This window comes from Canis lupus, chromosome 17 (genome assembly GCF_048164855.1).
Source record: "Canis lupus baileyi chromosome 17, mCanLup2.hap1, whole genome shotgun sequence".
In the NCBI taxonomy this organism is placed as follows: domain Eukaryota; kingdom Metazoa; phylum Chordata; class Mammalia; order Carnivora; family Canidae; genus Canis; species Canis lupus.
The window spans coordinates 12425553-12450144 of NC_132854.1; the positions used below are offsets into that span (position 1 = coordinate 12425553).

The 24592-nt window shown below is 40.2% G+C and overlaps 1 protein-coding gene and 1 long non-coding RNA gene across 43 annotated transcripts in view; one reads left to right on the forward strand and one right to left on the reverse strand.

Moving 5' to 3' along the window:
- The window catches only part of LOC140607902 (uncharacterized), a 42040-nt gene extending 34478 nt beyond the window's left edge, over positions 1-7562 (reverse strand). Inside the window, exons 1-4 of one of the 6 annotated variants that reach the window (XR_012009821.1) lie at positions 7237-7560; positions 5982-6242; positions 3366-3449; positions 2466-3038 (exon numbers count right to left, since the gene is read on the reverse strand). This is a non-coding gene — a long non-coding RNA (uncharacterized lncRNA). Of the gene's footprint in view, positions 1-2465; positions 3043-3096; positions 3239-3365; positions 3450-5981; positions 6243-7236 lie in introns of those variants that run through there. The other 5 variants (XR_012009820.1, XR_012009819.1, XR_012009817.1 and 2 more) reach the window with 5 other exon arrangements.
- The window catches only part of DOCK9 (dedicator of cytokinesis 9), a 279300-nt gene that overhangs the window by 163485 nt on the left and 91223 nt on the right, over positions 1-24592 (forward strand). For 36 of the 37 annotated variants that reach the window (XM_072782523.1, XM_072782529.1, XM_072782544.1 and 33 more), the window contains exons 8-15: positions 1261-1435; positions 2427-2494; positions 12851-12925; positions 14178-14318; positions 14630-14833; positions 15200-15322; positions 18829-18911; positions 19523-19645. In XM_072782523.1, the coding sequence (XP_072638624.1) occupies positions 1261-1435; positions 2427-2494; positions 12851-12925; positions 14178-14318; positions 14630-14833; positions 15200-15322; positions 18829-18911; positions 19523-19645 (992 nt within the window). The remainder of the gene's footprint in view (positions 1-1260; positions 1436-2426; positions 2495-12850; positions 12926-14177; positions 14319-14629; positions 14834-15199; positions 15323-18828; positions 18912-19522; positions 19646-24592) is intronic. The other variant, XM_072782520.1, reaches the window with a different exon arrangement.

The following is a 24592-nucleotide window of genomic DNA, read 5'->3' on the forward strand; positions in this document are numbered from 1 at the left end:
GTTGAGAAAGGATACAACGTAGAACCAAGGTCTAATGTCTCTCCCACTTTTAACTTTTTTTCACAGTTGTGAGTGGGACAGAAAACATATTTCATCTCTAGCCTTTTGACTCCTGTCTGATTCTTGCCCTGATGTGAATGAAGTCTGTGCATGGTAGCTTGTGTGGCCTTGTCCAGCATGGCAGCATCCTGTGTGTGTCTGAGAAGCTTGCTTCAAAGAACACAGCTGCCTTGGGGAGGGTCAGCCTGTCCCTGCCACTGATGCTGAGGAGCCCCAGGGGACTGCGGCTAACCAGCTAGCATCTAGTGGGCCAGGGCTTCTCTGCCCCCTACAGGTTGTCCTCAGTCTGTGCATACGAGGGATCTTGTGCTATGGTCCTTAGGGCTGAACTACATTCTAGTGTTGTCTCTTGTGGGAGTGATTTTGCTCACCAGGGTGAGGTTTGTTACTATCTGGAGACAATGTTTTGATCTTCACAGCTGGGGTTATGCTCCTGGCATCTAGTGGGTAAGGCCAGGGATGCTGCTGAACATCCTGCAGTGCACAGGACAGCTCCCACACCAAAGAATTATCGGCCCCAAATGTCAGTAGTGCAGAGGATGAGAAACCCTGATCTAGGGCACTATCATCCTCCATCATTTACTGCATGTGGCTACTGTTTTTGTACTTGGAGCTGGACATTCTTTCATAAGTGTAAAAACTGGAGGCATGAGGGAGGGCTGTAAACATGGTGTCCAGATATCTTTGGGCACTCACAAATGATGGGAAAATTCAGATAAGGAAGTCAAACCCATTGATAGATAATGGTTTGCTTTTTAAAACGTGATGCTACACACTACTACATTAAAATAAAAAAAAGAGCTGGAGAAGTTGAAAATTTTCAGTGAAATTTCATTTGTTCTATAAAAACTTTTTTTTAAAAGCTTATTGTATGCCAGGGAGTGTTCTAGAAATACAAATGTAGCATTGGACAAAAGCAATCTCTATCGTAAGGAGCTCTGTACCATTTGAGGAGACAGCAAACAAGATAGATATGTAAAATACATAATGTGTCAAATGGTGGTATAAAACAAAGGAGAAAATTTAAGCAGGGAAGGTTAGATAGTGTTGGGGGTTTGCAGGGAAGGGGCTTGCATTTTAAATAGCTTGCCCCAAAATGCCAATGAGGTAGCACCTGTCAGCAAATAATAAAGGGAAAAAAATTTAAGGCCATTCTAATTTTCTTAAAATATGTCTCTTTTACTCCTATTCCATTTCCAGAACAACAAAGTCAGGCGTTTTGCTTTTGAGCTCAAGATGCAAGACAAAAGCAGTTATCTTTTGGCAGCAGACAGTGAAGCAGAAATGGAAGAATGGATTACAATTCTAAACAAGATTCTCCAGCTCAACTTTGAAGCTGCAATGCAAGAAAAGCGAAATGGAGACTCCCATGAAGGTAAGTGGATCCAGCTTTCTCCAGGTATATGAATACTTTGTTGGTGTCTTTAGTTTTGTATGGAAACTACTTTCCATAGATATTGCATAGGTACGTGATCAGTGAGACAGATGTAAGCTCTTACAGAGAGCTCGTCAGCAGAAGTTCTATCACATTAGAATTTACTACCCTGCCAATATTTTTATCGGTAAATCATGTAATGGGAAGCACTACAGCTTTGAGGGCAGAAAGGAAGAGTTCAAGTCTCAGAATTACCATTTTTCAGCTGTGAGACTTTGTGCAAGCCACGTCCATATTCTGAGCCTTGGTTTACCTATCTGTGAAACAGGAATAAAATGGAACTTGCTGGTTGATGGGAAGATTAAGATTATATATCTTGAGCACCTGACGTAGAGTCAGCACTTAAAATACTAACTATAGTTATTATTATTATCATTAATTTTATCTTTTATTTATTTTTTTTTTTTTTATTTTTTTTTTTTAATTTTATCTTTTAGTAATTTCAAGACGAAGATGGGCAGAAGCCTTATTAAATTGGTGGGAAAAACCTGGCTATGTTCTTGACAATTCATGTTTTATTTCAAGCTCTTCCTCAAGCCATGATTCTCAACCTCGGCTTGTACCTTATAAGTTACAGGGAACCTTTAAAAAATTCTCTTTTCCTTTGTCCTACCAGAGATTCTGATTTGGTGGGCCTGGAGTAGGACCTGGGCAGGCCTCACTTTTAGTGGGTCTGATGGATGTGGCCATGTAGTTTATGACTAATATCGGTTCTTTCTAGACAGTGTGCATGCTGTATCAGTTATTAGTTTGACTCTCAACCCTGAGCATTAGTATTTTTATAAAAAAGCTCTGAGGTGTTTTTAATGGGTGTCCAGAGTTGAAAACCACTGCATTTAAGAGTATAAAAGAGAAATGGGCTTTGACTTCCTGCTTTAAATAAAATACATTCAATTACAAGTGACTCAGGTAGTCTGTTTTACCATTTCAGATGATGAACAAAGCAAATTTGAAGGTTCTGGTTCCGGTTTAGATAGTTACCTGCCTGAACTTGCCAAGGTAATATCATTTTAAGTCTTATGCTCTTCTTAGAATGGTACTGAAATATTTCTCATTTCCTGAGTTTGTCCAGGATAGAATCTATTAAAATGATTAACAATTACATGGTAGTAAATCATTGAAAAGATGTTGTGGTTACTGCTCTGTTTTCTGACCTGAATATGAGGTGAGGTAAAATACTGATCTGAGTCAAATTTTAGTCTGTTTTCCAGAAAGCACCTTACAAATTATTCTTTTATTATTTTACTGTTCCTGCCCCTCCATAATATTTAATACCAAGTCATGAGTATTGAAGAAATAACCAAAACACATAGGTAAAGTTCCCGTGTGTGTGTGTGTGTGTGTGTGTGTGTGTGTGTGCGCGTGTGTGTGTGTAAGGTTTCATTGGGGCACCTGGGTGGCTCAGTTGGTTGAGCATCTGCCTTTGGCTCAGATCATGATTCTAGTGTCCTTGGATTGAGCCCCATATCAGGCTGCCTGCTCAATGGGTTGTCTGCTTCTTCCTCTCCCTCTTACCTTTCTTCCCGGCTTGTGCTCTTGCCCCCTGCCTCAAACAAACAAACAAACAAACAAACAAATAAATAAAATCTTATTTATTTTATAAATAATAAAATATTGAGAAAGAGACAGAGAGTGTGTGGGGTGAGTGGGGTAGGAGGAGCAGAGGGAGAGGCTCTTAAGCAGACTTTGCACTGCGTGAAGAGACTGACCCGGGGCTTGATCTCACGACCCTGAGATGATGACCTGAGCCAGATCAAGAGCCAGATGGATAATGGACTGAGCCACCTAGGCACCCTGAAGATTCCCAGGTTAGCATGGTACTTAACTATATTCATATTTATGCTCCCCCTTTCCAGGTCAATAGACATACCTCCAAAGAGGATGGTCTGTGGTAGTCTTGCCACTAAACCAAAGAGGGGTTGCCTTGAGTTTTATAAATTGGTACCGGATCACTCTGAATGAAAAAAAGTTATATTCATTATTAGTACTTTGGAGAAACATAAAAGTTACTAAAAAGCATGAAGAAGATCAAAACAACCGTCCATCTTCCCATGACCCAGATTCAAGGCTGTTACTCTTACTGTCTTTTTAGCTTCCATATTTTTTAAAGAAATAAAACATTAGTTGTGGTTGAAGTTATTTTTAAACACCATCCTTCCTTCCCTGCAACCTCAACTGCTGAGAGCCATTATTATGAGTTTTCTGGGATAACTTCCATTTTATCATTATAAATTTATCAATGTACCTATCATGATGATCTATATGGTTGTGTCTTATATGTTTAAAAATGTTACATAAATGCTAACATACTATTTTGTACTCGCTTTTATGTTTTAATTCACCCTTCTGTTTGAGATCCATCCACGCTGGTATATAGATCTAGTTCATTCCTTTCATTGCACTGTGTAAGCATTTTATTTTAGTTGTTCTGTTGTTTCCAATTTCTTCTGTTACAAACAATGCTACAGTGAATATCCTTGTATTTATCTCCTTGTGTCCATCTATGAATGATTCTCTTTTAAATGAGAGAAATATCTTTTTTTTTCCTCTGGCCATTTATACTCTTGCTCTGTAATTGCCATTCTATTCTTTTTCTTTGTGAATACAGACCCTACACACCCACATCTTAAACACTGTAATAGAAAACACAGTTTATCTATATACGATTATAAATAGACTGGCATTCAGCATTGACCTTTACTTTAAGACTGTTCTAAAATATAAAATCTGCCTCCCTGGCTAGGACTTTAGAGTATTGTTTTTCTTCAAGACTTGACTGTTACCACAGTATCTTTTTAGCACCTGCCTATTAAAGCTAATTTTAGTGCCACCATTGTAACCTCCTACTAAGCTGGGAAGAGTTTTGGCTTGTGTGTATGTGTTTTTTGTGTGTGAACTTCTGTGTACCATATTTTGCATTGAGATTTGCTTTTTTGTTTCTGGATGCTCAGGGGGCTCATAATTTCTCGAAGCAAAATGTTTGAATCTGTTTTGTTTATTGAAGCAGATAACATATGCAATGCAATCCAGAATTTGAAAAGTAACCTCCTACACTTATTGGATGAACACAGTGGACACTTTAGGAGAAGGCCCATATTATTTGAGTTTAATATTGATTGATAAGAAATCTATATATATTTTTCCCCATGAAGACATACAGGAATTGTGCCTTCCTTTCTCCTCTCACTGCCTACCTGTGCCTGGCCAGCATGATAACTCACTATTTCTCAATCCTAAAACCTAGGAAATTTTTTTTTGTTTTTTTGTTTTTTTGTGTGTTTTTTTTTTAAGATTTTTAAAATTTATTCACGAGAGACAGAGACACAGACAGAGGGAGAAGCAGGCTCCGTGCAGGGAGCCCGACGTGGGACTCAATCCCGGGTCTCCAGGATCACACCCTGGGCTGCAGGCGGCTCTAAACCGCTGCGCCACTGGAGCTGCCCTAGGACAGTTTTTAAAGTATATATGAAATAACATACATAGAGAGGTTGCATATATATGCATATATATGTAATTTGTTATTTAGAGCTATTTTCAAACTATGTAGAACCACCAAGTAGCTAAAGCTATTTTGGTTGGTTAAATGCATTTAATTGGTTTCAATCCCCATTTCTTACTTTTTGTTTTAATTTTTATTCTTTTTTATTGAAGTAGAACTTTTTAATTCCTCTTTATTACATGGAGCACTAATTGTTTGGCTCAGTGGATTTCACATTTGTGCACCTGCATAACCACCACCCAAATCAGTACATAGAACATTTCTAGCTCCCCAACAGACTGCCTTGTACTCCCTTCCCTGCTGGTACCCCTATGCTTTTACCTCTGTCACTGTAGATGAATTGTGATTGTTCTAGACCTTGTTATAAGTGGAATCATACAGTATGTCAGGTTTCTTTAGCTCAACATTATGTGTCCAGACATTTTAAAAATATAAACTGAATAGGGAATATTAAGCACACTGCTCTTAATAATGACAGGTATTATTTTTTAAAAATGTTTTTTTTTTGTTTTTTTTTTTTTGTTTTTTGTTATTAAGTAGCCTCTCTGTGTCCAACATAGGGTTCGAACTCATGACCCCAAGGTCAAGAGTCACATGCTTTACCAGCTGAGCCAGCCAGGTAGTCCAATGGTAGATATTATTTTAAAAAATGTACGTATGCAGTATATATATGTGTATTGGGTTGTGATATAAACATACTTCTTACTGTGGTCATGGTCAAAGCCCAAAAAAGGAAGCCTTATAAAGGGCTTCACTGTTGTTATTTTTTGTTTAAGAAGGGAGAAAAAGGGCAGCAAATAACTTTTCAAAGGGAGAAAGAAAAAAAGAATAATGAAAATGAAGATGTACTGTGTTGCAGTCCACGTGCTGCTGTCCCACTCTGTGGGCCTGCTCAGTGGTGTTGGGAGGGCAGGTAGTAGAGCACACGTGTGATTTTAGTTTAGTTTATAACCATCTCCAGTGTTCCAGGGTGGGGACCATTTGTACCTGTTAAGGAAGCAGAGAGTTGATCAATAACTGGTCCTTTTGATCTTAGGAGAAATGGATTCCGTAGTAGCAGAATCTGATGTAGCGGAGGGTGGGAGGTGTGATGCGTGGAGGAGAGCCTGTGCATACACCTGAGCAAGAGAGGGGTGTTTATTCTGGGAATGAAGAGGCAGAGAAGATGTAATGGCAGGTTCCTCTCTACTCAGCAACTCTTTCTGCTTCATTCATCCTGTTGCTTCGGGCTTTTGTCTTCCACTGTGACTGAGACAGAACAAACAGGATATGAGTGACAGGAAGTTGTTTTAGTACAAAAATAACTGGTGTCTCCTTTTGGAATATAATGGAGGGGCCCTTGACATATGGCAAGGGCAATACGGGCTGAGGTTTTTAGAATATGTTGTAGATTCTTGACCGTTACGTTGCTTGTACATTTAGTACTGAACATATTTATTGTTTTCTTATTGAGGACACACTGTACCTACCCTGAAACCTATTCTTTTCCTCCTATTGTCTAATATGGGACCAAATATATGTTTGTTGTAAATGTAGCAGCATTTGTAGTATCAGAGCACATAGTCTTTTTTTTTTCAAATTTTTATTTATTTATGATAGTCACACAGAGAGAGAGAGAGAGGGGGGGGGGCAGAGACACAGGCAGAGGGAGAAGCAGGCTCCATGCACTGGGAGCCCAACGTGGGATTCGATCCCGGGTCTCCGGGATCGCGCCCTGGACCAAAGGCAGGAGCTAAACCGCTGCGCCACCCAGGGATCCCAGGTCTTTTTTTTTTTTTTTTTAAAGATTTATTTATTTATTTATGATAGACATAGAGAGAGAGAGGCAGAGACACAGGAGGAGAGAAACAGGCTCCATGCCAGGAGCCCGATGTGGGACTCGATCCCAGGACTCCAGGATCGCACCCTGGGCCAAAGGCAGGTGCTAAACTGCTGAGCCACCCAGGGATCCCCAGAGCACATAGTCTTATCAGCATTTTTATTAAATACACAGACTGTAGTTAAAGTTAGTTCATTGGTTTCTTTGTAGATTCAAGGGGTAATATAATCTGGTTGTAAACCCAATTACTATTTATTTAATAATTTTTTTCTGTGGTTATGTTTTATCTTGAGTGTCATTGGCACATTTATATCACCCCCTTGTGTAAGGATAGTATGAGAAAACCCTCCTGCTCCCACTGCATTTTTTCCTTCACAGATTTTCTTTTTGTGTTTTTTTGAGACTCAAAGAACAGCAACTCACCTTAACTTGGTCTCCCCATGTGGCTTTGAAAGAAAAGCATTGTTTCTGGTTAATGCAAAAATTGCTCATGTTCAGTTACCTGATAACTTTTTTTAGCGAGTGAACTGATCTTTCCAGGTAAACCTTCCATGGTTGAACACAAGATGAAGTACCATGTCTCAAACCTCAGAGTCTCACTGAGGTTGAGTATGGGTCAGGCAGCCAGGCTCAACAGTACTTGTTGGAACTGAAACAGTTTCACAGATAACCGTTTCTGACTTTTTAAAGCCAACTTTCATAGATGCTTCCTTCCCTGTATCCTAGTCCAGAAAACTATATTATTGTATTATCATAAAGGAATTGTCTGGGGATGTGTCTGTGAGGTCAGCAGGCATTCCATCTCTTAAGCCTCCTCTTTTTTCTTATCTATCTATCTATCTATCTATCTATCTATATAGATATAGATATAGATATGTTTTAAAGATTTATTTATTTATTTTGGAGACGGAGTGCATGAGCTGGAGTTGGGGGTAGGGGTTTGGGCAGAGGGAGAGAATCTTTAAGCAGACTCCCCACTGAGTACACAGCCCCACAGGGAACTAGATCCCAGGATCCTGAGATCATGTCCTGAGCTGAAACCAAGAGTTAGACGCTTCAGTGAGTGAGACACCCAGATGCACTGGGCCTCCTTATTCTATGTGCTTTATTATGGTTTTGTGACACAGAGGACAAGATAATGGTCCTAGGGAGTTAGATATCTTATACGTAGTATAAACAGATTGTGACAGCTCTTTAAATTAAGAAGCATACATTCAGGCCTCAAAGGAATTTGCTAAGTCTTTTCCACCCCATTCTGTTTAAATGAGTCAACAGTCAACACAATGTATTTTTTGGATGACTTATCCTCAAAATAAGATGCTGTTGGCTATGGTTGTTGGCTTTCATTGTTTTGCTTGCTCAGAGATAAACTTAAAACGCAGAATATGCCTAAAGCCTTTGGGAGTCATTCTGGAAACCCCTTGAACGTTTGGTCCATAGTTGCTTCTTAGACAAGGCAGACATTGTCAGGGTGTGTCATTACTGGTTAAAATGAGGGTTCACAGTTGACTTCTGAGCAAGTATCAGTTTTTACAGAGAACTACTCTGTCATTGTCCATTTTCTTCACTTACCTCATGTTTTCCTTTCTCCTGAACCCAAAGTAATGGGATGGGTTGTGAGCAGGCTAGGAGCAACAGGGTCTAGGGGGAAAGCCAGCCTAGATCTTCCTACCTCCGCAGCATGGACTGACCATGGTGTATTTTAAGAGCAGAGCTGGATTTTGTCACTTTGAGAAGCACTGAACAGCAGTAGGATAGACTGTGGGATAATGTTTTTGTTTTTACAGCTATATTTTGTGGGCATTTAGATTGTGAAAGTACTCATTACGGGAACTTATTTTATTGTCTTTACTAAAATTTAAGGAAAAATAAATGTGTTTGCTGTTCTAAGTAAAAGTATCCAAAGTTGTATAGAGTTCATCTTTTCCCTTCATGCTCCATGCCCACATCCCTGAAAGCACCAATGTTATTAACCTGTTGTAATGCCTCTTATATCAAACTTATTGCTTATGGAGACACATACACATAGTGTAGATGTCCCTCTGGGGCCATCAAGGATCTCATTTTCTCATTTTTTCATAGCTGTGTAATATTCTAAATGTGGATATTGTACACTTTATTTACTACCTCCATATTCATGAACATTTTGGGTTATTTTCACTTTTTTAACCTCTACAAATAGTATATAATAAATAATATGACATATATATAAATTAAAGATTTTACTTATTTATTTAAAAGAGAGCATGAGTGAGGGGGGAGGGGCAGAAGGAGAGGGAGAAGCAGACTCCCTGCTGAGCAGGGAGCCTGACATGGGGCTCAGTCCTAGGACCCTGAGATCATGACCTGAGCTGAAGGCAGAAACTTAGCCAACTGAGCCACCTGGGAGCTTATAAATATGACATATTTATAAGCTTAAATACCTGTGTTCTTATTTCAGTAGAGATGTTCCTCAAAGTGTCGGGCCTCTGGGTCGGAGGTTATTGTGTTCTTAATGCTTTAAATATTGCCAGGTTGCTTTCCCAAAAGGTTGAAACAGTTCCCATTTTTCTGTGTCCTCACCAGGGGAATGAAAATAGTTTTTCACTGCTTAAATTGTGTTTCGCTGCTTTGTAGTGAGATGTTCCTATTTATTATTTATATATTTCAGTTTTTTCCTCTCTGACTTGCCTGTTCATATTCATTACCTTTTTTTTTTTTTTTTTCTTCTTGTCTAATAGTTAAAGAGTCTGGGCTCTGAAACCAAGCAGCCTCAGTTTGAAGTCAGGCTTCATTTAATGGAAATGTGTTGACTTCTTGATTGAAGTATTTATCCCTTATGCCTCAATGTCCCCTTTATAAAACAAGGATCACACTAGAACCCTGCTCCTAAGGTTGTACAAGTTTTTTTTTTTTTTTTTTAATTTTATTTATTTTATGATAGTCATCAGAGAGAGAGAGAGGCAGAGACACAGGCAGAGGGAGAAGCAGGCTCCATGCACCGGGAGCCCGATGTGGGATTCGATCCTGGGTCTCCAGGATCGTGCCCTGGGCCAAAGGCAGGCGCCAAACCGCTGCGCCACCCAGGGATCCCGGTTGTACAAGTTTTAAAGGTGTGCTTAGGATAATATTTAGCATAGCGATGTTGGCTATTATCAATAAGTATTTGCTTTTATCATTGGGAAGCTTCCAGATATCGGTTATTCCCTGGGTCTGGGGCAAAGCTCTGCACTTCCTGAGCCACATTTTTTTTCTGCCTTGGTTTTACTTGACAATTCCTTCAAACACTATTTATCAGGCATCTCCTCTGTTTAATGCATTCATTGTAGTCCTTGGGAGGAACTTTTAAGGAGCTTTGAGTTTGCTTTTAATCAATGATACAGCAGAGCTGTCAAAGTATATAAGGTAGATGATAAGCTTTTAAGTTATTTTTACATCTGTAGTTGTCCCTTCTTTCCCATTAAATGGTTTCTCTAGTGAAGAATATATCCCTTGGATATTAATGGCAACATTGGGATGCTTTAAGTCTATTTTGGCTAGTTGTTGATTCTTTTTTCTCTTATTGTGTTCGCATCCCTGGTTGCCCTCTAATTATGTGGGCCTTGTAGCAGTCATCTGTGCTGTGTTCGTTTCTGATCTCAGAAGATGTTTGAGACAACAGGAATTGTATCTACATTAAGAATCCATTGCTCTGCTTCAGTGTCTGAGATCACAGGATCTGCCTTTGTTGAAGGACTGAAGCATAAATTGAGAAGTAGAATGCATTACTGTTGGTAGTGGCTTGCAGCACCTAGCACTGATGTTTTTGTTCAGAAACATAATGGGCTGTATGCAAAATAAAGCAAATTCTTTGTGTTCGGTTAAGTATATTCTATGCACATGTTCTGGCTCTTTTGATAAGAAAAATTAGGAATGGTGATAGGCAAGATGGAGTTAAAAAGTTTTCCTCTCCCGAGTATGGAGACAGCCTGCGTCAGCTCAAATCAAGCGATTTGTGGGAATGTAGAAAGGCTCCTCACCTCCAGAAGCCTTAAAGCTCCTATTGACAACATCAGGATAAACTTTGTTGTGCAAAGAGACTCTAGCCAACATCTTGTTCAACATTTTTACTCAGAAATGAAAGTGGAGTCCAGAGAGGCTAAGCAGCTTGCTCACGTTCACGTAGCTAGTTGAAAAGTGAACTAGAACTAGAACATAGTTTCTTAGGTCATATTCTGGTAGTCAATTTCACTTTACCAGACACAGTTGGTTTTCAAATATAGTCATGATAGAGTTTGAGTCATTGCTGAGAACCATCCTATTACAGCTACATAGCTGAGAATATGAGGAAGCTGCCCAGTTTCTTATTAGCTGTGATCTAGATGTGTAATTAATAGACCATGTTCAGCCTCCAGCAGAGAGGACAAGATACCCTTCCCACTGTGGCTGTCACTGCCCCATCACATGCTGAGCTGTGACTCGGTCTGTGGGGAAAGAACTGATGAGAAAGGACATCCTATTCTGACTCTGTAGACTTAACCATGGAGACTGATAGTAATAAGAACAGGATACGGATTTAGAGGCATGGAGAGTGAATAATAATGTGATTGGCAATGACTTGCATCTTGTGAATGTCTTAGAAACTTCTCTTCTAAATTCCACTTCTCCACCCTGCCCCCCCCGCCCCCCCCCCCCCCCCCCCCGTCTCTGCCTCCATATGTCTCTGACCCTCCATCCCTTCAGTGTTGGGGCCCCAGGGTTTCTGTCTGCAAACTCTTCCACATCTTCTCCCAGGGAATCTCAGCCACTCTCAACTCAAGGCTTCTCTAAGCCCCAAATCTAGACTGATGTTTTCCGAATCTGCAATTTCAGCCTTCCTCCCTTCCTTGTGTTCAAGTGCCATCTCTGTCCACGGGCATCTCCACGCTCGATCACCTGCTCCACAAACCTGCTTTTCCTGCTAACTTACCCATCTCAGTTAATGGCCGCTCACGTGAGGACTAGGCTTTGTTATGGGCTCTGCTTTGGGATGGGGAGGCAGGTGTGATGAAGAGCCCGTGCTAGCCTCTTGGTCTTATCCTTCTAACCCATTACCTCAGCCCTGCCCAAAGGATTCCTTTAAAATGCAGGACCTGGTTTTATTATTCCCTTGCTCAAAATAGGGCACTTGGATTTTTTGGCTTCTGAAGGAAATCTGCAGTCCCTAATATACAAATCCCAGATTCATTTCTCTTTACTTTTCCCATTGTGCCCAACCATCCAATCGTAATGAATGACTTGATCATTGCTTAGATATGTCTGTAGCTTTGTAGCTCTAGTACCTCGTCCCAGAGCTCCCTTCTTTCCTGACTGCCATCCCCTGGTCCAGGTTAGCACTCACTATGTCTTACACTTTCTTTGCCATTCTTATTGCCTGTTTATATTCTATCTTCGCTAGTATTCCTTGGGGATAAGTGCTTTGTTTCATTCATATTTATGTCCCTAGTGTCTGACACATAATAGGTGCTCAATAAATATTAACTGAATGCCTCATCCTGCCTGCCGTAAACACCATTGGCAGTCCTTCAAGATCTGCCATAGTTTCCTATCCCACAATTCGGAACCTATTCCTTTCTCTTCCTGGACATATTCCTCAGTCTTAGGTGGACCCCACATTCTTTCTACCATCTGGGCTCATTTCCACTCCGTGTCTGTCTGTGCCATGCATCCTTTACCTTCAGCTCCAAATGCTTGTGTTTTCCTACTTTAAGCTACTCAAATTTTACCCCTTCATTCATAGCCTGTCTGCCCCTTCTATTGCTTTTTGAAGCCTTTCTTGATAGTAATGCTGAATTATTCTCTTTTGCTTTCTTTGATTGTTTGACTCTCCAGGATCAGATCTTCTTTCACCCCAGTGGCACTCTGGTGTGTTACCTACTCAATAGCCTGTCCTTGCTCATCGGCATGCAGTCGACTCTCCTAAGTGAGAGTGGAGTTGTCTGGCAGCCTGGCTCTTCAGGGTGGGACAAACATGTTTGAACACCTCTTTGAAAAGATTTTTTTAAATGTAATTTTTATCTTTTGTTTCTCTTGTTATCAGAGTACCAGAGAAGCAGAAATCAAACTGAAGAGTGAAAGCAGAGTTAAACTTTTTTACTTGGACCCAGATGCCCAGGTACAAACAATTTTAAAGTTTATATTTTAAAACCAAGTCAGGGAAAGAAAACGTTTGACAGATTATATGTTTTATTTATTTATGTGTCTGCTTGTTTGTTTACTTTGGATGGATAAGCAACATAATATAGAAAATTCAGGGGAAAAAGGAAAAATAAAAAACAACCATAATCTCATCATCATACCACTACCACCGTGTTTCATATTCAGTAGATTGTTGGAAACAGATTTATTCAAAGACCTCCTCAAGTCCACAAAGAACATATAATTTACTCCATAAGATGCCATCAGAAAATAGTAAGCATCACCACCGGTGCCCAGCAGCCAGTGGTGTTTCCTGATGCATCCAAGATGCATATGATCCACATTGTGCCCCAGAGTCCAAACCCAGAGTGGCAAGGACCTCCAGGGCTGCTCAGAGGGGATGACAGTTCTGCTGTATTTTTCCCCTTTTCATTTGTGATCTTTTGTATAGGGCTGCTTTACCATATTTCACTTTGATAATAAATGCTTATCTGTATTTCTTTGCAGATTTCAAAGCCATATATATGTTTTTGCTTTTTGACACTTTTTTTTTGTTGTGATAAAATACACATCACATAAATTTACCATTGTAACCATTTTTAAATGTTTAATTCCATGGCATTAAATATGTTCACACTGTTGTGCAACTGTCATCACCATCCATTCCAGGACTTTTTCATCATACCAAGCAGAAACTCTGTATCCGTTAAACACTAAAATGCCCTATCCCTCCTTCCCCTCACTCCCTAAGTAACCTCTGTTTTCCTTCCTGTCTTTATGAGTTTGCCTGTTCTGGGAACCTCCTATATGTGAAACCATACAGTATATGTCCTTTTGTGTCTGGCTTACTGCACTGAGTAAAAATAACAACATTCTGGCTAATTTTCGGGGTCCATACATATAGTGTGTGTCAGAATTTTCTTCCTTTTATGGCTGAATAATATTCCATAGTATGGACTACCAGATGTTATTTATTTGTTGATGGACAGTTAAGTTGTTCATAACCATAATTTCTAAGCTCTAGTAATCCATTGAATAGATATACCATCCTTTATTTGACCATTATTATAAATTTTATAAACTTATAAAGAAGTAACACTTTTGTGAGTAAATGAATATATATAGCTTTTCCACATTTTACAGAGTTTCTTAGGATACTTATCGTTCATTATGAGATTTTTAAAAAATGTGAGCATAATGTATTTATGTATTTACATTTTCTTTTAAAGAAGCTTGACTTTACATCAGCTGAACCAGAAGTGAAGCCATTTGAAGAGAAGTTTGGAAAGAGAATTCTTGTCAAGTGCAATGATTTATCTTTCAATTTGCAATGCTGTGTTGCAGAAAATGAAGAAGGACCTACAACAAATGTAATTTTCCCTTTTAAAAAATAATCTAAGAAAGTATTTAGAGGTTGTAGATGTGCCGATTGCCATGCAGCCTGGACAGAAAAATCCTAGTTCCTGATAAAGAAGCGCAGTGTTTAGATCAGGATGTGCAGGGTTGTTTAGCCTCAGGGAGGGGATGTTTGTGATAGGGATGGAGACTGTTTCTCTTTAGCAATAATTTATAGCAACAATCATAAATAGACTTAGTAATTTCTTCTTTGATAGCAACGTTCTTTTTTTTCCCCCCACAGTTTGAGCCATAGTGACTCTCTGGATGGTTTTATTTTGTTCAGGTAGAGCCTTTCTTTGTTACTTTATCCCTGTTTGACATAAAATACAACCGAAAGATTTCTGCTGATTTCCACGTGGACCTGAACCATTTCTCCGTGAGGCAGATGCTGGCCACCACATGTCCAGCTCTGATGAACGGTGGCAGGCCGAGCTCACCAGTTCTTCAGGATATCCTCCAGGAAGCTGCCATGCAGTATCCAAAGCAGGTGGGGGACTTGAGCTCAGCAGTCAGACTCCTAACTTTTCTTGCAAATGCTATGCGAATGCATAAGACTTTGTAATGCACAACTGGGTTGAATGAGACTGTTGGCAGGATCTAAAATAAGGCAGTGAAAGCAAGCTGAGAGAAGAAATGGTATTTGATTTTTCATTTCTTTTTTCTAACTTTGTGCTAGTTGCTCACCCACCAAATCACCTTTTTAATCAGATGATCGACTAGGGGTGAAGCACTGGTTGCTTTTGAATAGCGATACTGCTTCAGCACTCTGCTGCTTTTGAAGGTTCAACATTCAGGGGATTTGTTTAACGTGGCAGTGGATTTTACTCACTACAGAAAACCATTTGTTCCCTAGGGAATATTCTCAGTCACGTGTCCTCATCCCGATATATTCCTTGTGGCTAGAATTGAAAAAGTGCTTCAGGGGAGCATCACCCACGGTGCTGAGCCATATATGAAAAGTTCAGACTCTTCTAAGGTATGGGTGACTTATATGCTTTGTGATGATAAACCACAGAACAAAAGGGCTCTCTGTCAAAATAGAAATGCTTAAAGAAGTCTAAGTTAAGCCATATTTATATTCTAAAAGATGTGCACTGCTTTATATAGATTTATACTTCACCTGATGTATCCTATTTTCAATGAAAAGTAGTCCTGTGTGTATATATAATGCTTCATTTGTCCAGGCAATCCTAACATCCTAAAATAATTGGCAAAGCTGGAATTCCCAGCTTAATAGTAAATTTTCTGTCATTAAAAAGTACATATATTCATATAGAGTTCATTTCACTGTTGATGTGCCTCTCGGGTTCTGGAATTATCTTTGGGTCCATTTATACTTACATGTGAGGCTGGGGACTGGGAGACGGTCTGGCCAGGAAGTTCAGTGCCTCAGGTTCTCTGCTTGGCCATCTGGGGCAGGTTATGGTGATAGAGGTGGTTTGACCTTAGGTAGAAGAGGAAGGAAAACATACAAGATGTGTGTTTGGTGTATTTTCATTACTGCGGTGTATGCTCATTAGTTGTATGCCTCTCTGTGGACACACACAGACTTGAATATTAGAGGTTATCTAGTCCAAGACCTCCTTTCAGGCATCATAAGATGAGGTTTACTAAGGTTTAATTACCTCCTCAGCATCCCATAGGTAGAGTGACCAAAGGCACTTGACTGTCACCATCTAGCACATTGAGCTACCTGGTAGAGTGAGCTATTGAGTGCTGTCTGTGATGGTCTTACAGTATTTTTTATAAGTGGTCATCTGAGAGATGACCCTGCTACATTGAGAAGGACTGGTCAGGAGCAGGAGGGGCTCCTGCTACAGGCTCTAAGGGATATTATTGAGCTGATTCAGAGCTGTCTGTGGCTGCCTGTATACCACAGGTGTGTCCACCAGGATGAGGACGGTTGTTAAAGAATAGGTTGTAGGAGTCAGAGACCGGGGTACTGAGTGCTAACTAGCCTCGAAGTCATGTCACCAACCTGGGCTCTGATGACCTATTGGTAGTTGAAGGACGGTATTACTACCTTGCCCCACTTCCCTCTCAGGAACTGTGCTGTGATCACATGGATAATATACAATACATTGCTAGGGAATGCTACAAATCACTGATATGCAGGATATCGTTATCACTTATCACCCTCAGCCAGGGAAAGCCCATTTACCCAGGTGCACTGCTTCCAACACTATGCCTTTCTGGCTGGTAAAAGCTGAGTAAGGTTTAGTCCCTGGAGAGAAGCTATTTTATTTTTTAAATCAAGTTTGTAAAACCTTGGATGAGAAGCTCTTTTAGCTCTTCGATGTTTTGATTAATAATCAATGAAGGCCCAAGCTAAGATCTACTCCCCTGTGTATGTAACGCGTTTCCAGGGCCTAAATGCACCATCTTCGCTTTTCTGACCAACACATGCCTAGTTTGAAACTTGGCAGCTCATGTTGCTGCAAAATCACATTTCACTTTGGGCTAAGTTTTATGATCTACTCCACACTTCCGGTGTCCGTTGAGCATCTGTGGAAGTCTGCTCTTACTTCTTTACTTACGGAATGGAAAGCTCAGCCGTATGTACATTATACATGCATTAACACCTCCAAAGTATTAATTTAAGGCAGAGATTAGCATTTTATATCACAATAGATTTTATATCCCTTTTATATCAGAGTAGAAGTTCTGGCAGAGATATTACTAAGGGTTGATTTTCTAATGTATATCAAAACTGTTTCTTCCTGTTTTCCAAGATTGTCTAAAATATCATTTAGAGTAAATTTTGTCTTGGAGGAAGAAACTTTTATGAAAAGTCTCTGTAGGTGTCTGCCATGAATAGATTAAAAAAGAAGAAAAAAGAAGAAAGAAAGAGGGGGGGAATCCTACACAGCAAAAATGAGTTTTTGAGTCTTTTGCATACCTTATGTTCCATTTGTGCCCTCAGTAAGTCTGCAAGCTAAGACTCTGTTTGCTGCAGGAACAGTGAAACTTATTTGAAGCCTATGTTTTAGTTTTAAATTCTACGCAAATATTGAAAAAAGTTTTTATGCGAATACTGCATTTTACTCCACAACACCATTATTGTTAGAATCTAAAAACAATAGTTTCTATCTGAAAATGTTGGAGTATAATTACCCCTCCAGGAAGGTAGCCATTTTACCTTATAACTACCCCAAATCCCTGCAAGAACATGCACTACTGGGTGAAGAAAGGGAGGAGCTGGATGAACTGCTGACATGTTTCAATCAAGACGTGTTTCTAATTCACTTGTGAAGGCAACAGCAATTCTCACAGCACAGTTGTCGTAGAATCATAATGTTTGGAAGGGATAATGAATGAAAAGTACTATGACTCACGCCCTTCATTTTTGAGGTGGGGAAAGTGGACCCCAAAGACCTTTAATGGCCCAGAGTCACACAGCTCATTTCAGTTTAACTTAGATACAAACAGCTCTATTGTCCTACTTATAAGTCTTCTAGATGAGTACTTCTTAGACCAGGTGCATACAGGTCACTGGAGGTCTGGTCAGAAGGCAGGTTCTGATCTGGGAGGTCTGTGGAGGGGCCTGAGACTGTGCATTCCTGGTAAGTTCCCTGGTGATGCTAATGTTGCAGCTCTGCAGTGCACACCTTGGTTCACAGGCTCTAGATCAGGATGCCCAAGCTTGGTTTGACTCTGATATGCTTGAGTAATGCAAAAGGCCCTTGAACCTACCACTCTGACTGAATCAAACTTTGCATTAGTAACAGTGCAGTATCCCCCATACAAAGGGATTTGGGGAAATTGTCATCTGCTTTAGCAGTAGGGATAGGGTTGTTTAATAGACCTGCCATGCATATATCTTAGGCCGAAGCGAATCTGCTTCACTGTGCACTATAGGGTTAATAAGCCAACCCACAACAAATGAAAATTGATCATTAAGAAGTGAAAATAGCAGTAACTTATACTTAGAAACTGAGAATATAGCAATTAAAAACTCTGGCGTAACTTTAGTTAGCACCTGTGCCGTATATAAAGCATTTGTATCCCCCCAAATTGTGAGAATCTGCACCAGCTGGTGCAATTTAGGAGCAATGCAAGCTCAGTATCTTCATTAGTGTTCTTATTTAAACTTTAAGTAATGTGATATATTTTGGCATGAATACCAAGTATTAATAATTCTGATAACCCAGTGGACTTATAAGTAGCCCACAGTCATAAGGAACTATAGAAAGCCTATGAAATGGTATGCTTATGGCCTGTAAAAACAGCATCTTAGAAAAGATAAGACATTTTAGAAACAGCACTCATTCTATATTCTTTAAAAATCACTGCCAATGATTGCATTAAACAAGACTCTCTACCTTGTGTAAATCCAGGCATATTCATTACAGTAACATGTGCTTTTCCATGCATCTGCACTATGATAAGAGCTTGTTTAATGAACATGGGATAATGGCTCTTTAGATCACAATTCTGTCAGTGGGATGCAGCATCTCATGGCTTGATTCTGATGTCTTCAAGGTTGCTCAGAAAGTGCTGAAGAATGCCAAGCAGGCATGCCAAAGACTAGGACAGTACAGAATGCCATTTGCGTGGGCAGCAAGGTAACTAACGATGACATCTTTTATACCTTTGATATAGATACGGATATATGGAGGTAGTTGGATAGATGGAGATAGGTAGACTGATCTGTTTATTGCCCAGAGACAAAGAAGATTTAAAAGTGTAAAACTGAAAAATAAGAAAGCCTCCTATGTGAATAATAATCACTTATTAGAGTCACAGAGAGGAAGGATGCTGGCTGGAGAGAGCTGTGCTGGAACCAGCAGGATGGACAGGAGTGCTTGTGGTAGAGCTGGCATTCCAGGTTCCCGCCACATATCCTGAGCTCACCTTGGGCAGCAGCCCTGGAGGAGGGGGTGGAATGGGGTGGGGAAGGGAGTGCCTACAGATCATCTTTATTTGTGAGCTCTGCTTCCAAAGCGTTTGACTGTATATGTTGTTTCCTAAGCACGAGCCATTTGCTGGAAATGTCTCTATGTAAATTGAGTTAGTTGTGTTCATCCTCATAAATGTCTTCCATGTTTTTAGATAATGAAATTTCTGGTAGCTATAGCAAATGGAATAATAATTAGTCTTCACATGGAAACCAAAGTTGTGGATTTATTTTGGGGTTTTGGAAACTCAGTTTAGAAATGTTGTTTGGCTATTTCAGGACATTGTTTAAGGACACATCTGGAAACCTTGACAAAAATGCCAGATTCTCTGCTCTCTACAGGCAAGACAGCAATAAGCTCTCCAATGATGACATGCTCAAGTTCCTGGCAGACTTCCGGAAGTGAGTCTCCAAGCCTTCCTTATTTGCACACCTGAGAAACAGAAGGTGTTTGGTGGGGAGGGGGGCAGAGGGCTCCACTCAAACATCATAGGGCCTGTTGGGTGAGCACTTTACCTCATGTCCTCAGGAAGGAAGAAAAGGTTTAAAATTGAAGAGTGTCCTGGCTCATTTGAATTCTTTAAATGACGTTTTTGGTGGTGCTATGGGTAGAGATGAGCCCGGGGAGGAAGGAGACAGTGGAGAGACCTTTGGCAAGAGATGGGAAAGGACTCAGCAAAGCCAGTGTACGTAGAAATGGGAGGAAGGGGCTAATTGGGGTCACATCAGAGAAGTGCCGTTACTCTGTCTGGGGTTCCTGGTTGGGTGAAGGGTGGAAGGAGAGAGCAGTAGGTGGGTCTTGGGTAGATAACCCCTGAGTTTCTGACTTGTACAGTGGGGTGACTCGGGTACCATTCACTGCATGGATGATGGAAGGGAAGGACAATATCTTATATGGTGCTGTTTACACACATTGTTTCAAATGCTTTACCTATATTCACGCGTGTATTAGAGCTACCAAAACAAAGTACCACAGACTAGGTGGCTTAAAACAATGAATATGTATTCTCTTGCAATTCTGGGGGCTCGAAGCCTGAAACCAAGACATTGGCATGGCCACACTTGCTCTGAAATCTCTGGAGGAAGATCCTTCCTTGCTTCTTTCAGCTCTAGTGACCCAGGCATTCCTCGGCTTATGGCAGCATCACTCTAATCTCCACTTCTGGCTTCACATGACCCCTTTACTGTGTGTTTCTGGTGAAATGTCCTTCTTATAAAGGAATGTGTCATCGTGGATTAGAGCCAATCCCAGTGAGTTCATCTTGTCTTGATTACATCTGCAAAGATCCTATTTCCAATAAGGAGACATTCGTAGATACCAGGGGTTAGGACTTCAGCATATGTGTTTGGGGACACTATTCAGCTCACAGCAATGTGATAAAAAGAGGGAAGCAGTGGCTGGGGCAGCCCAGCTGAGAATCTGCTCCTATCACTGTGCTATTTGGTATGTCATCATATATAACATGTTATTATACAGTCATTATTGTCATGTTTACCCTTTGCTTATAGAATAAAAAGTCATTTTATTTTGTTTTGTTTTTTTGAAAACTCTAGTTACCTTAGTTAAACAGATTACTGTTTTCTTGCACTAGACTACCATGCAACTTTTAGTAATCATGATGTAGGTCCAAAGTAATTGCTTAGGAAGGTGTACACACTATATTGTTAGAGAGGAAAAGTATCTATGAGATCTCATTTTTGAGAAGAAAATATTTTATATATTTCTTTTTGTGTATCAGTGAAGAAATAGATAGGCAAATAACTAGCCAGATGGAAAGATGAGCATAAAATAGTCATTTGGATTTATACCAAAATAGTGATCATGATTGTCTCTGAGGGATGGGTCTATGGATGGCTTTTCACTTCTACTTTATAGCTTTCTGTGATTTTACATGGACTTTTTTTTTTTTAAGATTTTATTTATTTATTCGTGAGAGACACAGAGAAAGAGGCAGAAACATAGAGGGAGAAGCAGGTTCCCTGTAGGGAGCCTGATGTGGGACTTGATCCCAGGACCCTGGGATCATGCCCTGAGCTGAAGGCAGATACTCAACCACTGAGCCACCCAGGCATCCCTGGACTTTTTTTTTTTTTTTTTTTTTTAACATTAACTTTTATATGCTGACAAACATGCACACAATGAAGTTTTTTTGTGTATGATGGAGGCGGTAAGCCCTCGCTCAGAAATTACGTCCTAGACTGTCTAGCTTGAGAGTGCCCTGGCAGTGGTGGTGGTGCTTTGATGGTAGCTCCAGCTCACACTTCTGTTCCTTAGTAGAGGCCGCTATGGGGTCTTTTTTTTTTTTTTTTTAAGATTTTATTTATTTATTTGACATGGAGAAAGAAAGCACAAGCAGGGGGTAGTGGCAGAGGGAGAGGGAGAAGCAGGTTCCCCATTGAACAGGGAACCATGCATGGGGCTTGATCTCAGGACCCTGGTTTCATGACCTGAGCCAAAGGCAGATGCTCAACCAACTGAGCCACCCCAGGCATCCCTACAAGGTCTTTAATGAAAAAATGATCTGAGCTGAGAGGCCATGGCCAGGCAGCAAAAAGCATAAGCCTTCTGTGGTTCAGAGCACAGCAGTGTTCTCACTAGCACAGCGAGCCTTTAGGGATGTGCTCAGTAGGAAGGTTCTTGTGGGAGGAGCGTGCTCCCAATGGCCGATGAGAGACTCAGAAACCCGCAAATAGGGATGTGATGCTATCAGCATGGGAAGGTGCAGCAGTAGCAGGGGAGCCTTTTTCCTTTCTTCTCAGCAAGAATCCAGAGACATGCCCCTGTCCACTCCCTGTGCTTTCCACAGCAGAATTAGGGAAGTGGAGGTTTCCTTTTTATCCCCCCCCCCGTTTAAACTTAGTATTGCTCTTTTTCTTTCCTCTTTATTTTTTTTTATTTTTATTTTTTTATAGAGGATAATCCTGTGTCACTGGCCTGCGGACCAGCTTGGGTGCCAAGCTATTGTTTCTATTCCCATGACTATCTCAAAATGTCATTTAATAATGGATAGAAAAAATTTTCTCAAGCTGCCCCAGTCTTTAGAAAACAGCTGCCAAATCTCATAAGCCACTTCTCCCATTCCTTCGCAGTAATTATAAGGGGATGTGTTCCAAGATTTAGTAAGAAAACAATTTTGTCAGATAGATGGTATTGCTGACATATATGCTTCCAGAAATATTTATCTGTGATTTTACATGGACTTTTTTTTTTTCAAGATTTTATTTATTTATTCATGAAAGGCACACAGAGAGAGGCAGAAACATAGAGGGAGAAGCAGGTTCCCTGTAGGGAGCCCGATGCGGGACTTGATCCCAGGACCCTTGAGTCATGACCAGAGCCAAAGGCAGATACTCAACCGCTGAGCCACCCAGGTGCCCCAAAAAGGTGTTCTTATTATAACATGGAGATAGGACCGTGGGCAAGAAGAGCTGCCTAAATATAAACCTTTTTTTAATGCTACCACATCGGGTAGTTTAGGTAATAATATTATTAGGGTTTGTGCAGGAGACTTGCGTAAATGTGTTTGACATTCTTTACTTCTATTCCCTCTTGGTTACTCTGTGCTCAAACCAGGTGAGGCTATTTGCCTTTCCCTTAAGCCACTGTGTATACTTTCACCACAGAACACTTTGCCCTCTGCCTAAATCATGTCCTCTTATGCTTTTGTCTCTTCAAAGGATCCCTTCTCCTCTTTCAGAGTCGTCTGCAGCTCACGGCCATGTTGGGAGACCTGGGGCAGGTCGTGCAGCTGTTCTGCTGGAGTCTCCTCTTTTTAAGGGAGAATCCTAATGGCCCTGTGTCCTACAGCTCTGGTGGGGAATAAAGGAAGATGCATGTCAGGGTTATTTCACTGAGAAGGCTCATCTTGACCCCTTCCTTCTCAATACACTAGACACTTGCCTTCCTGTAGAGGTTCACACACACTGTATGGAAGTGGTTGTCATCTTGTCTTGTTGAGTATGAGAATTGTATCATGTTTGAATTATCTCTGGAACTTAGTCTAGTGCATGTTGTATCACCATAAGCACTTGATAAATAGCTATTAAAATTTCTCATAGACATAAATTCAGTGATTTCATTTAAACAAAAATATCTCAAATTTCTTTCAGTCACATACATATTTTTTTTAATGGACTCCAAAGCTTTTAGGGGCTATTTCCTTTTACAAAATGCAGTTAGGAGATTAGACTTGCTGCCAACAGACCCAGGCACGCCTATATTGCCAGTTAATCACTTTAATGGGTCAGTACAGACAATGGGGAAGGGGGGACTGGACTGCAGAAACATGGAGGTGAGGACACCCAATCTGTTGGGTTGGGATGACTGCTGATTTGTGATGCTCTCCCTGCCTCTGGGAATTGTGGAGCAATTGTATGGCAATGGGAAGAGAAAACCTTTCCTTTTCCTAAGAGCAAGAGTTTGAGCCTCATTCCTAGGTTTATATGTAGACAAAAGCAGTTCCCAAACTCCAGATACCCTATGTGTGCTTACTTTATACATTTATTTAATGAAGTTTTAGGATGAGTTTTCATGCTGAAATATTCTGAGTTTTGCATATAATTTATATATACTTTACAAATTAAAAACACAAACAAACCCAATTCTAGTCATAATAGAATTCACTTGGTGTAACACACACACACACACACACACACACACACACACGCCCTATCACTTTACAAATTGCACATAAAAAAGGCAGTAGAATTCTCATTGTTTGTGAGGTTTTGATGTCTGATAAGCCAAGTTCAATAAAACCCCTAAGCTTCTGAAGTAAACTTAAGATTGTATTTAAAAAACTAAGCTGATAGAAAGAGCTTCCCCAAAGCCCATGTGCTATGTGGTATGGAGCTAAGCTCAGATTTGTGCTTTCTTGGAAATACATGGACATAATGTCTGTATGGAAATAGCAGCCAGAAGTAAAAGCTCTCAGCAGAGGAAAGAATACGAATAAGAAATAACATAGTTATTTCTTAATATAGTTAGACACAGAAGGAAATAACACGTTATACAGAGTTGCAGTGAAGATTGTTTAATTAAAACTTGTTGCTTAGAAATTCAGTTATCAGAAGTTTATATGAGGATGATATCAAAATAAAGGAAAAAATGATGAATAAGGTACATAATCATTTATGGGTAGAAGTAACTGGGAAGGGGTGAAATACAATGCTCTTGAATACTTACATTTGAAAGTATTCTTTGTAATAAATGGTACTTCTGACTCGTGGAGGCAGATACAACTTTATAGGTGTCTCTAAGATTTGTGGGGCACAGTGTTTTGTGATACGGGGCAGTGCTAAGTTGTTTGAATGAATGCATTCCACATCAGGAGAATTTATAGCTGCATA